Genomic DNA, 15,975 nt, shown 5'->3' with positions numbered 1-15,975 from the left:
GCACAGAGTAGTAATTATTTTTGCATTAGCACCAGCCACACTAATATCAACATAGAACAATTACCATTCCTAGGCCCATAGTTATGCTATCACCTCTGCATGTCTTACAGGAGTAGATTGATGAATGACAGGGGAGGAATAAGCAATAAGACATTCATGCAATGAGACCCCTGTTTCCTAACTATGCCCGTGGGCCATCAGTCATTACGGTGGTGGAAAGCCAGTGGGAGAACTTGGTTTTGATTACCATGGATCTAGCCAGTCCCACGGTTTCTGCAATTCAGCTCCCCTTTCTTTGGGCCCCCAGGAAGTGAACATTTGAGTGGGAGCAGAGCTCTGGCCATAATAACACAGCAGGCAGAGTCCTTTGCATTTATATCTTGTTATTTTGCCCATCACTAGGCAACCATTCTTTGTGCTTAAAACTACACTTCTACTTTGTAACACCTTATTCTTTGAAGTAACCACTCTGGTTTGCAGTGTTCTAGGAGATATCCATTCTATTTATTTGTGTGGGGGTCAACCACAATAAAAAACCAAGCATTTCAAACCTTCAGCCTGATATAGGAGCTTCTCTGTGTTCTCCTGGCATCATATTAGAGCATGGATCATGAACTTCATTTACAATGGCCTGTTTGCTTCTCCGTGTCCTCCTCCAGAATGAGTTCGTGGAGGGCAGGTGCTCTATCTTATCTGAATAGCCTCTGAATAGCCACATCCCTAGCACAATGCCTGGCTACTTGGACAACACTCCGTAACTGTTGGATGGATGGATGGACAGATGGATGGATGGATGGACAGATGGATGGATGGATGGACAGAGAGATGAATGAATGTTTTCCCTGAAATTCGAGTTTGGCAGTCATAGGTGTGATTATTTGGTTTAAAAAGCAAGCCAAGCTAGTTGAATAGACTTGGCTGGGAAGAATTAGGCAAAATGTCAGATAAAGAGCATTCAGCCTCTCTGGGTAGGTGTGATGTAGATGAGCCAGGTGCCAGCTGGGGAAGCAAAGCCATTTTAGTCTTCTGGCTCCGAGCATCGTATGACTTACCTGAGGATCTGAATAGCAGAACCACAATGAGCAAAACAGCTCGTTATTGCAGAGACAAGGAAGTGGAGCTGTCTCCAAGTAACCATGTCTTAAGCTGGATACCCTAGAAGCAGAGCTGAGGACAAGGAGTCTTGTCTAAGTGATTTATTTAGGACATGCTCTCTGGAGAACAGGAGGGAGAGGAGCAGAAAAAGGCAGGGGAAATGCCAACATGTGAGCCCAGCTTGGCACAAGCTGCAATTTGATTACTATGAGCTTTAGGATTGGTGCCATTTTAAGGCTAAGGCTAACTCTGTTTCTCCTATGAGTTAGTGATTGGCTGTGAGCTGTCTCTTGGGAGCAGGGGCCATAACTGCCTGGGTGAACACAGCCTTGTTTGGTGAACACACTGAAAGGTGGAGGGCAATTCTCTGGAGAAGGGGGCAACTGTGAGCTGTTAGCATTCAATTTCCAGAGCTGGGGTATGGGTGCAGTGACTGGCAAAGGTAGTCTGGGTACAGCACCAGTGGCATCTTCTGGAATTGGATAGTGAGAGATGATGTTGATTATAGTAATCACTACCATTTATTGAGCACCTACTATATACAAAGTACTGTGCTAAATGTTATATCTATATCTATCTATCTACCCATATAGTCCTTAGAATTAAGCTATTAAGTAGGTAATATACTGCCATTTCCATTGGACTGATGAGGAAACTCAGAAAGTACCATATTTCATGCTTAAAATATTTCCTTTTTGCACCTGCAAAAAGGTTCTATTCCTATGGATAGAACCAGGATACTGCACAACCGCCTGGCCTAAATTCCATGCATTCATTCAATTCATGAATTCCACCAATGCTTTGGAGCACCTATTACATACCGCAACTTGACTAGGCCCTAGGGAGGTGTCAGTGAACTGACAGTCTTGGACCCTATCCTCAAAGGGTAGAACTAAACCTCAGACCCAGTTTTAATACCCATGGGACCCAATTTAAAGACATAGTTTGAAAAAACAAATGTTGTTTGGACACCTGTTGTGTACATTCTGCTCCATCAGGCCTTGATCAACAGAAAATCTAGACCCCAGGCATCTATAACAATCCCCTTGAATTCCTCACATAAAATGTGCTTCTGGGGTCTAAAAATCAGTTTTCAAGATTTTGTACAAACCAGGCACTGTAGGCCTTTTCCGTGTGTGCAGAAGGATTGAGCTTGGTGATCTCCAAATCCCTTTCAATAGCCGAGGTTTCCTTCTGCTCATCACCCTGCTCTTGGCCAAATCCTTTGTAGGGGACTCTCATGGTCAGTGTCACGTGTCCACTTGGCCAGGCTATAGTCACTTATGGAACATTAATTTAGGTGTTGCTGAAGAGGTATTTTGTATATGTGATTAATAGCTGCTTAAATTGATTTTAAGTAATGATATCTTTGATAATCTGAGTGGGCTTTATCTAATCAGTTGAAAAGCTATTGTGGAGCAAAACTGAGGTTTTCCTGAGGAAGAAAAAATTCTATCTGTGGACTGCAGCATCACTGCTGCCTGAGAGTTTCCCATTTGCTGCAGACCTAACTTAACAGATTTCAGACTTGCCAGTACCCTCATATTCCCTTAAGCCAATACCTTGAAATAAATCTTTCTTTCTCTGTCTTTGTCTCTGTTTCTCTCTATATATGCATATGTATAAATACATATATACATACATATATAAAATCTATTCTCTGTCTCTTTATGCATGTGTATGTATGTATACATACATATACATATATATATACATATACATATATGTGCACTATAAATATATTGTAGGTAGCATATGTATATAATCTTCTACTAGTTTTATTTCTCTTGAGAACGCTGACTGACACAGGGACCCGCATGTCCTTTTTTTCTTATAATACTGTCTGGACTGATCAATCTTGTATCTTGTGGTGTGTGTAATTAAGGCCCCCATCTGTTTATAGTAGGCAGATGAAGCACATACTTCAAGAATCAATAATGCAGGGGCACAAAAACATGAGAAAACTTCAATTAACTTGTCCAGAATTTTTTAATCAGAAAATCCATAGTTTTTATAAACATATAGTTCTGTGTTTTACATTATGCTTGGTTTTTTAAAATTTTGGTCTATATATGAATGGGAGGGACCATATCTTTTCATGTTAGGACCTAAAATGGTGTTTATCAAGCTCTGTGTGTCCTCAAGTAAAATGTAAGCTCTATGAGGTCAGAGGCCAAGTCTTAGTGTTTTTGTGACCCTATAGTACCTATATGGAGCTTAACAGAGACTCACACATACAGGACGTCCTGATTCAGTATATTTTCATGTTGTTTTATTCTCCAGAATATGTTAACCTTTGGGGAATGGGAAGCATGCTCAGAAAAATGTAGGTTTGTTTGTTTTTAGGCAAATCAGTGTACCATCCCCGAGGGAGAGGCTGCTTTCTCAGTATAGTTAGAGATTAATATCTGAAAAGTATTTCAGAGACTAGCCCTTCTCTAGTTTCTCTGTGCATTGGTGGGGAGCAGATGACTGATAGGCTCAGGATTTGCAAGCATCTTAAGAGAGATTAGTTTTCACAATAGTCACTTAGGCTGTCCTAAGATAGCAAGAGGCATTGCAGGCAGTGGGAGGAATTAAAGGGGACTTTTGCTGAGACTCAGTCTAGACTCTTTCTTGAACACAACCTGGAATAGTGGTGTGATGTGTAAACAGCAGGTGTCCAATAAATCTTTGACCATGGGTTGACTGCTTATTAACCCCTGGTTTATTAACACCCTTGGTGGAGAAACTAAAGAGAGGTTGAGGTCCAGAGTAGAACTCTTTCTGGAGCCTCCTGGAGAGCACTTTCATTCATCACCTTTCACAGAAATTATTTGGGAACAACATGACAATTATCCCAGACAGATGTTTGTGTGTATGAATTCTGAGGCTGTTGAGTCATCAGAGATACTCCAAGAAAATGCATAATACTTCGGAGAGGGACATATATTCACCATTAGCTCTAGGTTGGCGAGTTCAGCACCAGGTAGGGGCTACTTATTGCTGTAAACACTTGACCCAAACCTTCCTCTTGGTCTGAACCTTCCTCCAGCCACTGAACAATATTCACTCTTTCTTGAACACAATCCATAATAATGATGTGAAGGGTAAACAGCAGGTGTCCAATAAATCAGTGTTCATAGGCCAGCTGAGTCTTGATCCCTGGATTATTAACACCCCTGACAGAGAAAGGAAGGAGAAATCCGTGTCCTTACACAAATAGCTTCAGCTTCAAGTGAGAATTTGTCAGCTTGAAAATAGAAAGCATAATTATTTTGATCATAAATGAGGGACTTCCAGTTGAGTCCAACCTGTGATGTGAAACTTCCATTAACCTGAGTGTGCATTCCCGACGAGTCTCCAAAGACCTGGCTTAGTAGGGGTGGGTGCAGTGCTCCACTCTTCAGAACAGAATCATGTGTAGAACTGAGGTGTGATTCGGCTTGAATCATTCAGAACAAGCAATAACAAACGAGACCTTTTTGTCATTGCTGTAGCTCCATGAACAAGATTATCTAAGCAATTAGAGGACAGTTATTATCTACAGTCAGAAGGAGAGAAGTGTCAGAATGAGGCCAGCAGAAGCAGGGACGTGGTGGATAATTTATTAGATGTTGAGTGCCTGTTTTTCTCTCTCTAGGCCTCTGTGAGAGAAATATCCAAATGCCACAAGTATATCCCCGGGGAGCCGCAGGGTGGCAGGAGCCCAGGATGTGGGAACATAATTGCCTTTTATCTGCTCTGATTTGGGCTTTATCAAATCTTTTGGCTCCCAAAGCATTCTGTAGCAGAAGCGTTCACGATGTTCCACGCCTGGGCCCATTGTGCCGGCGCTGCTTGGCATGCGAGAGCCCGAGGGTCTGTGGAGCCTTCCAGCCCCTTCCTCCTCCTAAGCCTCACAGCCCATGTTACCCTCGCTTCCGATAAGCGCTGTCTGGGCTCCCCTCTAAGTTCTTTGGATGGAGGCTCCAGCCTTGTCTCCTTTCATTCCAGACTGATTGCTTCTGGGCTCTGGGCCTGTGAGAGACTACAAGCCTCATGAGAAGTACTGGTGGTAAAGATGAATTTTGCCCCCTTAGGAGAGAGTGGTGGGGCATAAAAGCTTTTGTAGGACTCTGAACATCTCCCTGTCCACCAATCTGTCTGTCCGTCCATCCATCCTTACATACATATATATACATCCATATATAAATCTATAGGTACATACATACAGAGTAAAGCTCTGCTGTGCTCAGTCTGCTCAGAGACCAGGGAGATTTTGTGCCGAGGCAGCTCACAGCAGAGAGGAATACAGACTGGATGCCACGTGAGCATCAGAGATCATTCACCTCTCCCATCAGCCTGGAGGCTCTAAGGAGACATGGAAACACCCACCTACTCCCCAGTGACCAAACAATAGTTTATGCATGAAGTTTCAGCCTCCCAGGAAGATTTCAGTAAGTGAAACCTACCATTGCCACGATTCGGTCTTATAAAAGACACTCTAAGACCTAGGCTAACTAGCAAAAGCTGGTGGATACCGGAGGCATTCAAGGCTCTCTATCTTGTCTGTGTTTGCTCACACCAAGGCCCCTACTTTCCCCACACCCCCACAGCTCTACACACACACACACACACACACACACCCTTTCCGTTTGCACCAGCCATACCCAGGTATTGAGCTCTCCAAAACAAAGAGCTGTTTCATATCTCTATTGTCCTTCCGTTCTGTCTTCCAGGGCCTGGTGAGGCCTCAGCAGCTCCTGGGCAGAGTCTACCATCTCCATCACTGTGCCCTGCCCATATCTTCTTTGTAACAGCCCTTCAGTATGTGCGTGTAACTGCAGGTCTCCTAGTGACTGTGTGTATGCAGAGCTCGCTCATCTTCGCGTCCTCGGGGCCCAGAACAAAAGCCATGAAGTTTCTGAAAAGTAAGTAACAGTAAATATTCAAGTATCTTATTAATTTTGTGTTCATTATATTTCTCTCGTACTCATTCATTCATTCATTCATTCAATTTCACAAGCTTATTGAACACCTACTATGTGCCAGGCAGTATGCTTAATCCAGGCTTCATGGTCCCTTCCCTTAAAAATATTTTAAACCAGTATCTTAAAATTAACCTTGGAGGGTTGTGCTAATAGTGTGTGTTCAAGTTTTGGGGTGAGTAGGAGGAAAAAAATACCATCTTATATTTAAGCAAGGGATTTATAGTTTTTACAAAGCATTTTACAGTCTTTTATCAAGACTACCCCTGGTTAAGTAAGTAGGGTCTTGCTCATTCCCACTCCAGGGGACCACAGAAGACAACACGGTTCTAAAATCTGAGCTGTGTGTCCTCTCTGGAGCAAACATATGTGTTCACCAGCTCCTGGTGCCACTTTAAAACAGGGAGGGGTGACAGATGGCATTTGTGCCACTCCAAGCATTGTAGGTGGCACTCAGCCACTCTGCTGCATTACTATCACTTTGTACTTTGTCATCCTTTCCCTTCTTTCTCTCTCCTATTTGTTATTTTTCTTTTCCCTTCCCCTTTCTCTCTCAGATGACTTTATCATCCCCTACATAGGCATCATTGGGCATTACTTAGCATCTGACATTTGAGTTCCCTTCATTCCTAGGCTGAACTATACCCAAACTCCAGAATGTGAAGTGGGGGGATGGGAGGTACAGAACTGGTCCAGACTCTGCGTCCCTCAGGCTGTTGCTGACTCCATTCCATGCCAGACACCCTAAGGTGAACGAGCTGAACCAGCCACTCACCCTGGCCCATCAGCAAGAAAGGAGCCAGGAAAGGGACAGTATGGCTTGGTCTGGTTTAAGCAGAAGAACTTCAAAGACACACTCAGCTGCTTCGGGTTTCACACTGTTGCCCCAGGGAATAGGAGCAGAAAGGCAATGTTTGCTTTCCCCCAACACGTTCAGAAAAACCCCCTTATCCCAGCATTAGTCTCTCCAAACCCTGCACGGGAACAGTGAATCTTAACTGACCCTGATTTATTGGAGCAGAAGAGGGAAAGTAACAGCCGGCCCTAAATGTCAAGGTGAGGAGTGTAGCCTGGTTAGAAAGAGAGCCAGGAGTGTTCCGTGGGGTGTAGCACGTGACTGGGATCGTCAGGCCTGGAGGGACCAGGAGCCAATTCGAGTGGGAGGTGTTGGGAATGCAAAGTCGGCTGTAGACTCAGCACATTAAAAATGTCAAGAACAAGGCAGAGAATAATGCGAGGGGAAGAGTGCCTTCTGTTTTGTGGGAGGCAGGTTACGAAATGTTAGAAGCGCACGTTTGCTTTCATGTGTCTGCTTGGTTGCAAGTCCAATCTGCTGTCTGCTGGAACCCAGGAGAACTGATGGGAACGTGGCATCCAGAATCCTGCTCCCATTCCAGGAAGTCCTGGCTCTACCTTCCCGTGCTCCGGAGATTCTCCTGCTGCTGCGTGAAGAGGAATTTATAGAGCCAGTCAATCCAGGCACGCTCAATGAAAGTGAGCATTTATGGCGCTGCTCATCAGGCCTGAGAGCTAGTGAGGACTAGCTGAGGCCGCACCTGCTCAGAAGTCCATGTGGTCGACAAAACAAGACAAAACGACAGGGAACTTCCAGGAAAGATTCAGCGTGGCACTGTTCTTAAAGACATTGAGCTCCGTTCTCTGTTTCTCAGCTATGCAGCCCTGCTGCAGGGGCCCTCCTGGATATGCAGGAGGAGAGATTCTTCCAACCTTTAGAGCTCTGTAATTTATTACTACCAGAGCCACAGTCTTTCTATTCAGTGCCCACCCAGGAAATGCACACTTGCCACTCTCAGCAGGAACCTGTTTTGAAAGCCCCCATGTATGAAGTGCTCCTGGGAGGAAGGAGCTGAGCCACTGTCTTAGGGGAATTTCTGGAACTTATTTTCCCATTGGTAAAACCTCAATAATAACACCTGCTCAGTTGACTTCCAAGAGTTGTGGGCAGTCTTAAAGGAGCCCATACATGTATCTGGAAGTACCTTCAAATGGAAGGGATGCTTGTTGCTCAGTGTTGGCCCATTCCACTGGTTTTAGGCCCTACGGCAGGCATCTTGCTGGCTGATCTTTCTCTCACCTTCAAGTGCAGCATTCTGCTTGGGAGGCCAGAATGTCCTTTGGTCTAAAGGAAACTAGGTATTGTTTGCAATAGGTCCAGGCAGACCAAGTCCAGGACAGGACACCTTCAGGGTCTCTCAGAACATTACCTGGCGATAGGCGGAGCAAGCCTGTTTGCTGCCTTGAGTGGTGCCCAGACCCTCCTGTCTCTTCATTTGCAGATTTCTGAATCACTCTAAAAAGTGGTGGTTGGAGCAACATAACTTCCCCAGATCATGGCGAGGGGTCAGCCACGGTCATTAGCATGTGTCATTAAGACCTCTGGGATGTCACCAGAGAAGGACCTGTCAGTTGGACCCAACTGTCCAGGTAAATCAAAGAATGCTTGTCAGCCCCTCAGGATGGGCTGCCCTCAAGGTGTACTCAATGCCGAAAGGTTGGAAAAACTAACAATTCTGAGAGAGGACTCAAGGTTTCACACATAAGCAAGCACTGGGGACAACACTCAGGTCTGTGACAGCGGTAACAATACCAATTGTAATATTCAACACAGGCTCAGCCAAGGTCCTTGGAGAGTGATAGTGTGGGGAGGGGTGCTGTGCCCTCCATCTAGGCTCCAAAAGAAAAGCTCTTAGTATTACCTAGTTAAAAACAATGTAAGCAAGGCAACTCTGTGACTGAAACATGTTGATGGTGAGGGAGAGACTTGAGGGAGACTCTGAGCAATTCCCAGAATAAATTCCCACGTAAATTCAAAGAATACTAGTGGAGAGAAGCCACTGCTCGCTGTCTTTTAAGCCAAATAATATCTTCCTGCCGGAAAGGGGGTTGTTCTTGGCAGTTGGAAGTAAATGTGAGGAGGGAATCAAAACATGATGCCTGAGAAAGGAATCCATCAGAAATCTGAAGGCAGGAACATGGTGAGAAATAACAAAGAAAGATGAGTTGGTAGCAGGAACAAAGATTAACTGTACCAAAAGAGATGACATGTTGGCTCTTAGAATAGGATTGGTGACGCCACGTACTTGATAGTAGGCCTGGGGCAGCCCAGCTGCAGGTCTGTGCATCCTTCACTCCATTCTTAGGGCTCAGAGGAAGGTCCCTGCCCAAACATGGGGATCTCAGGTCAGGCTTCTGGAAGCTGAAGCCGCAGCCCCCACTGCCTCCTCGCACCAATTCTGGAAGGACGCTCCAGGACCAAATCAGCGAGGCTTCACCTTGTGATAGAAAAAGTCAACACAGAAGGTAGTGAAACCTGGAAGAGAGTATTTTCTCTTCACTCTGCCTTCAGTTACTGGAAGGGCCTCTGGGGGGACTTTGGCAAGATTGACAAATGGCAGAAGTATTGGGAAGAAATTTTTTTTTGCTGGCAAAGGGGAGTGGATGATTGGGCGTAGACATGCCACTGTAGTTCTTAGTACTAAAACTGTAGAGGACGGGCAGAAAGGCCAGCTTCCTTGCATGTTTGGTCACAGCTAATGTCCCAGTGCCTGTGTGCAAACTCCTCAAGTATTAGCATTTGGGTAGAGATGAAGTTCTCTGTGGTGGCAAGAATGAATTCATCCCGAACGATATCCTGGATGCCTCCAGCTAGAGGCATCAACGTGTGCACGTGAGTCATCAGGCAGAAACGACTACACTCGCCCGACTCCAAAATCCGTGACTCACAGAACACTCACATACACGAATACCCACTCTTTCCAGAAGCACCTTTCTCCAAGTGGCTGGGAGCGGTTTACGAGCTGCTAGCTCATCCTCAGCATGTCCCCTGCAGGGAGAGCAAAAGGTGGGGAGAGAGGAAGGGTAGACATAATCATCTGCATTTTATGTGGGGAGACTGAGGCCCAAACAAGCCCGCAAGGGAAATGTGTAGACATTTTTGAGTCAGATACTGCCCATGGAAGAGCCAAAATGAGCGGTTCAGAGTCCTCAGTAGACTGTTTTCTCAGGCAGCTTTTCTCACACAGCCTCCAAACAGGTGAGCCAAAAATGCAAACTCACTGTATTTTACATTTATAACCAACTTCCCACCCTTCATTCTGCCCAGGACCTCTGCTCCATCTCCCTGTGACCTTTTATTGACTCCAGAGGCCTTTTAATCCTCCTTTCCTCCTGAGCGGCTCTCAGTTCTGACAGACACCTCATTCCTGACATTCACTTGACCTCAGTACTGATCCTCGGTATCTCTCCCCTTTTGAATCTCTACCACCCTCTCCTTTCACCTGTTCCTCACCCAGACATCTTGATGCCCAGAGGTCCGATTGGCAATAGGACGAAGACTGGGGCTGGAGGAAAGTTCACAGAAGGAGTATAAAATGCCCATTTTACTCATTTATTTTTGAAAATCCAAACGTTTGTCAGATGAGGCTTTAGACCAGATCTAAATACCCTCATGTCAAAATAACCGCTGCAAAGTGGCCCTGTTAACATAGCTGCATCCAAAGGACTGGCGGTCTAGATGTCACCTGCTGCTGGCTGGCTTTGATCCTCTTTTTTGTGGCCTTGCCTTCTGTCGCTCTGGCTTCCGGTGTGTGGTTATTCAGAAGAGTTAGCACCGGGGCAGCTTCCTACTGTGTTGTTCCGAGGGAGGAGTATATAGATGTCACACATGGAACCCGTCTAAAAACCCAACAGGATGCTAACGCCATGGCCGTGTGTCTCTGCCTCCCCGTGAGGCAGCCAGGCTGGCATCAGTCCTCTCCCCAACCTCCTTCCTGCCCCCATCCGCCCACCAGCTCTTGTTGGGTCAGAAATACAGTTCTCCGGTGGTGCCAGACAGCCAGATGATGCTGGAAAAAAAGAAAGAAAAAGGAAAAGCAGATTTCTAAATTAAGCACACGTCTCATTTATAAAAATAAATAGCCACAGCCTAGCAACAAGCTGACAGCTCAGCTTCCCTCCGTGATGTAACCTCTGTGGCTGGAGCCGGGGATGACACAGCCTCCAGAGAACCCCACGCCCTGGCCCCTTCCCATGTGTAGTAGTCACCCGGAGAGTGCTGACACTGGCTTTTTGAGGACCCAGCTTCTCATTCAAGGCCAACCAAAGGCCAAGCTCCAAAGGAGCAGAGAGGAGCCAGAGCTTTCCAAACTTGGTGAGGCCCCAAAACACCTACAAACTCTTGGCAATAACTGACACACCTGAAGTGAAGGCAGATGAGGTTCTGTGGGCTCTTCCGTTGAAATAGAAGTGGCTTCTTGAGACCCTGACTTCTCCGTTCACCACTGAATGCCCAATATCCAGCTTAACACATACACACTAGGCTCTTAGTAACTGAATGGAGGTATGAATGAATGGACAGATGGATGCTGTCATCCCATCATCTCTGCCCCCTAGACTTTCTGCTCTAAATAGTGTGAACTCCTGAAGACGAAGAGAGGCATAATCTCCCGATTATGACATGTACCAAAGAGGAAGTGTTCCCTGGGATTTGAGCCAATAGCTGGAGTGAGCACCTGTGAGGCTGTTAAAGGGTGTAGGCTTTTATTGCTCCAGGTGCAGACTGTATGGTCTTCACACATGGAGAGGGACCCAGGGTATGGGAGGTGTACTCGGTAATAATTGTCAGTTCTGGGGCACCTGTGTGGCTCAGCCAGTTGGTGTCTACCTTCAGCTCAGTTCATTGTCCCATGGTCCTGGCATTGAGCCCCACCTTGGGCTTTCTGCTCAGCAGTGAGCCTGTTTACCCCCTCCTCACCTGCTACTCCCCCTGCTTGTGCGCTCTCTCTCTCTCTGGCTGTCAAATAATAAATTATAATAATAATTGTCAGTTCTCCCAAACCTTCTCTCATTCTTTAGGCAACATCAGCTCCAAGGAAGAGGTATTACCAGACAGAGAATGTACAGAACAAAATAGTACATGAGTTTTTGGTGTTAGTCCTTTTGGAAAACAAAATAGATTCTGCTGTGCCCTTGGAGTCTCCATAGGCCAAACACGTCAGAAATGGACCACAGTGTGGAAGATTTAATCTTTATCACCAACCCTCTCAAGTCACAAAATGATTCTGACTCTCCTCAGAATACTAAACATTAAGTAATCTTCTAAATTCCATAAGGATCCTGCTGAGGTTGGAGGGGACAATCTTAACTCCTGAAAGCAGTGTTTCTGTGAGGCCTCACATACTCCCTACTGACCAGAGAGCGGTTGTAGTCAGAAAATCAGTCACAAATCACCGTCTCAGAGCAGGGGCCCTCGGTTAAAAAGATCAGAGAAATTGGCTTACAGTTGTCTTTACATACCCTGTCTGGTCTGACCGGAAGCAGTAAAACCACATCCATGTCAATAGGAAGAAGGTTCTTAATTAAATTCAGATGTACAAGAATATATTGCCAGTCTATTTTTGGGATGATAATCTATTATGGACAAAAAAAATTCTGAACAGCAGCAAATGTGGTACAGTTGCATCGTGCTCCACATAACAGCACACAGCAAGAGAGTAAGACTCGTCAAAGACGCCGATCATCTCAATCCCATAGCCTTCCCGAAGCATCTAAACTGTGGCGCTGGGACATTTAGGAAGAGGGACTTCACCAGTGGCCTAATTAGAGGTGTGACCACAAGGACACAGCCCCAGCAGAGGATAAGCAGAGAGACTGATCAGGCTACTCGAAATCTAGAGTGACATCTCTTTGGTGATACTAAGAGTAACCCTCTCCAGAGCAGGTCAGCCATGACACTCATAACCACAGTCCTATGCTCCAGCCTGGGAAGGGCACAGTGTGTCCTGTGGGTCCCTAACGCTCTTGCCCAGGGCTTCCACTTCTGAAATGGCTGCATAGTGATAAGATGCAACTGACCCCCACTCTCTTTAAGCATTACAGAAATTCTTGAGACTGGAATCCAAAACTTGGCTTTGTGACCTTAACACCTTGGAAATGCAGTTTTCTTATCTATAAAATGGGGAGAGTGGAGGCTCTGCTCTTCAGTCTCCCAGGATTGTGTGAGGATCAAATACAACATTATTATGTTCAAATGTTTCTCAGCCTGCCAGCTATTCTTCCCTGTGATTTTTTTTTTTTTCTAAATTGTAGAGGTATACAGTAAGAAGTTTGTTTCTGATGTGGGGAATGTGACTTCCTTCATCACAAACTTCCAGGGTGCTACCTGGTTTTGGTGTACCAGAGTTTGCTCTATCCTCGTCGTAATCCTAATTTTTTGGCCTATTTTCACTTCACATACCAGAGACTTCTAATATTTGTGTGTATCTGTGTGTTTGTAACTTTCTCTCCCCTTAGGTTTCTTGAATCACTGCTCGGGTTCTAGAATGCATGTGAGGCTTTGGGGGATGTGCATGGTCCAGCCGTTCACATTGCAAACGGAGGCCCAGGGCCCAGATACTTAACGTACCCATGCCCGGTCATGCATTGAAGGAGACACAAGCTCCCTGCTGAGAAGGGAGTCCAACATGGGGCTTGATCCCGGGACCCTGGGATTATAACCTGAGCCAAAGGCAAACGCTTAACCAACTGAGCCATCCAGGCACCCTGAAATAATTTAATTTTTAATAAAAAGATCCATGAATGGGGGAGAGAGAGACAAAATTTCCATTAAAGAATTCCTATAAAGATGTAGATCCCATTCATCAAAAAGAAAAACACTTGATGGTAAATTAGGGCAATCCATATTACATAAGAAGCAGACCACAAAAGTGCTTCCTAATTGTTTTAATTTCATGGCACACATTTTTAAAAATTACGATGTCTGCAACATGAGGTGAACTGGAAGGAGGAGTTACTTAAGGCCAGAGGTGACCAACTAAGGGACTTCTGGACCACAGAAACTCTCAGTCCCCCGAAGGCTGAAAGGGCCAGTATACCAGCTCACTTGTAACCCACTGACTTCTTTGAACCATAGAACTACAGCATTCTGGCTGAAACACACAGGTCTAGACTCTGCTCCATTACAAATCTGAAATCCATGTTTTCTCTAGGCTCTAGGTTGTCTCTAGGCTCGCAAAGCCTAGGAAAAACTCCCTCTGATGACCCAATATTTCAAAGCTACCTTAATGGGCATTTACTACAATGAGACAGGTGTGGGTTCCTGTTTACGTTTCTACTTCTTTGGTCCAGGTTTATCCCATATGTACACAGAGTTACAGGTTGAGCAATGACCTAATGATTTGCAAGAAGGAAGTAATCCTTGGTCACATTTAGCCTGCGTTCAGTTGCTGACCTGAAATGAGTTTTACATAAACATTACAAAAAAGATATTGCCAACAATTTAAAAATTCAGAAATTTCTCATTAATAAATTCAGGTAAACTGGCTTCTTTGAAACATGGGAAAATCTGATAACTCAGTCATAATTCCCCCCATGGTCATAGTCATCTGAGACTAAAGGCCTAAGCAGTGCAGTGGATAGGAGTATTGGCTGCAAGGGTTCAAATCCCATCCCTGTTGCTTTCAGGTAACATTATTCATGAATTTAACTTCTCAAAGTCTTGGCTTTTCGTTTATTTTTTATTTTTTAGAAAGTGCACACGTGAATGAAGGCGGGGGGGTGGTGGCAGAGAGGCAGAAGGGAGAGGAAGAGAAAAAATCTTCAGTTGGCTTCATGCCCAGCACAGAGCCTGATGTAGGGCTCAATCTCATGACCCTAAGGCAAAATCAAGAGTTGGACTCTTAACTGACTGAGCCACCCAGGCATGCCATGTTTCTCATTTTTAAAGACAGTGTTAAACTAATAGCATTGATTTTTGTGTACAGAAAAATGCTCGAAACAGTGGCTGCCATATAATAATCACTTAGTAAACGTCAGTGATTTCTCCCCCCCCACACCCCACACCTTCCCTTACACAAGTAGCTTTGCTATTTTTCTGAGCATAACTATTAGTCTGGATAGTTCAATAAAATGAGTTTGGCACTCGTGGTGCCTCAGGTCACAAAGTAGTAACTCAAGTCTACATCCTTCCCTGGGTTGATTGGCCCCATCCCCAGCCTGACACATATCCTTCTTCTTCTCTGAGCTTCTTCCTCATCCCACAGGAGCCCATAATGAAACCTGACAGCAGGGCAAAGGACACATAGCCACACTGAGTTCTCAGACTTCTAATTAGAGTTTTATGAACAGAAGAAACATGGTTCCCCTGGTTGCTTCAAGGTGTCTCATCCACTTTCTAATAGCAAGTCTTTCCCAGCATTTTGCCCCTTAGCCGCAACCCCCCCCCAGGCAAATAAGGAGAGAATCTTTAGAGTAATTCAGTTAGCAAGTCAGTCGACAAGAAGACATGAATCTACAGAAAAATATGGAGGTGCTTTCCTCATAGAAAGTTGTTTTTCATAAACCAATTTCTGCTGCTAAGCAACCTTGATGATGCCTCTTGTAGATATATAGCTAAAGACTGTCCTTGATTGTCTACATTGGATTAGGCTGACGCTCTTATGAGTCAGAAGAAGGTACCAGAGAAAGTTTAATTCAGGCTGGGATGAATGTAAAATATTTTGTAAGAATCAAAATAAGAGCAGCATGCCCAGGTAGTGATGTATAAGGCATACAGTCATTTTACTCACACTTTGGGGTGTCAAGCTTGTTTGGGGAGTTAACTCTAAAGAGCTGGATTGTTCATTCATAGCTGAGTGGATAGAGTCATAGTGTGAGAGACAGTCTCCCTGGTTCTCTTAAAAAGACTAATAATTAAAGTTGTGGTTAGATCTTACACCAATCTAAGGGAAGTTCAGTGGAACTCCCTGGAATCGAGAAAGAGCCTTTGAGGCAGATTCGATGTTGCAACTGTCAAATCCCACAGCATAGTCATTATGCTAAGGAGATGAGGTGAACTGTGAGCCAGCCAATAAGAACAGCTGGAGAGTGGTACCATTTCCAATTGCTTCAGTCTCTTGGCTCTATTTGGAGAGGT

At 45.0% G+C, this 15,975-nt stretch overlaps 1 protein-coding gene and 1 long non-coding RNA gene across 2 annotated transcripts in view; one reads left to right on the top strand and one right to left on the bottom strand.

Annotated features, from left to right (window-relative positions):
• LOC309848690 (uncharacterized protein) overlaps positions 1 to 5,768 on the bottom strand; it is a 43,307-nt gene extending 37,539 nt beyond the window's left edge. Inside the window, exons 1-2 of the mRNA XM_082700655.1 lie at positions 4,032 to 5,768; positions 1,053 to 1,167 (exon numbers count right to left, since the gene is read on the bottom strand). Of these exons, the coding sequence (XP_082556781.1) occupies positions 1,053 to 1,138 (86 nt within the window). The 5' untranslated portion in view covers positions 1,139 to 1,167; positions 4,032 to 5,768. The remainder of the gene's footprint in view (positions 1 to 1,052; positions 1,168 to 4,031) is intronic.
• Positions 5,769 to 5,913: 145 nt separating this feature from the next.
• Positions 5,914 to 13,097, top strand: LOC309848692. The gene is made up of 2 exons (XR_014303215.1): positions 5,914 to 5,987; positions 11,919 to 13,097. It is a non-coding gene; the product is annotated as an uncharacterized lncRNA (long non-coding RNA).
• Positions 13,098 to 15,975: the final 2,878 nt, after the last annotated feature.

The sequence above is a fragment of the Mustela nivalis genome (assembly GCF_964662115.1).
Source record: "Mustela nivalis genome assembly, chromosome: 15".
NCBI classification, from domain to species: Eukaryota; Metazoa; Chordata; class Mammalia; order Carnivora; family Mustelidae; genus Mustela; species Mustela nivalis.
Note: the sequence above shows the minus strand (reverse complement) of the source record. Positions and strands in the feature narration are given on the sequence as shown.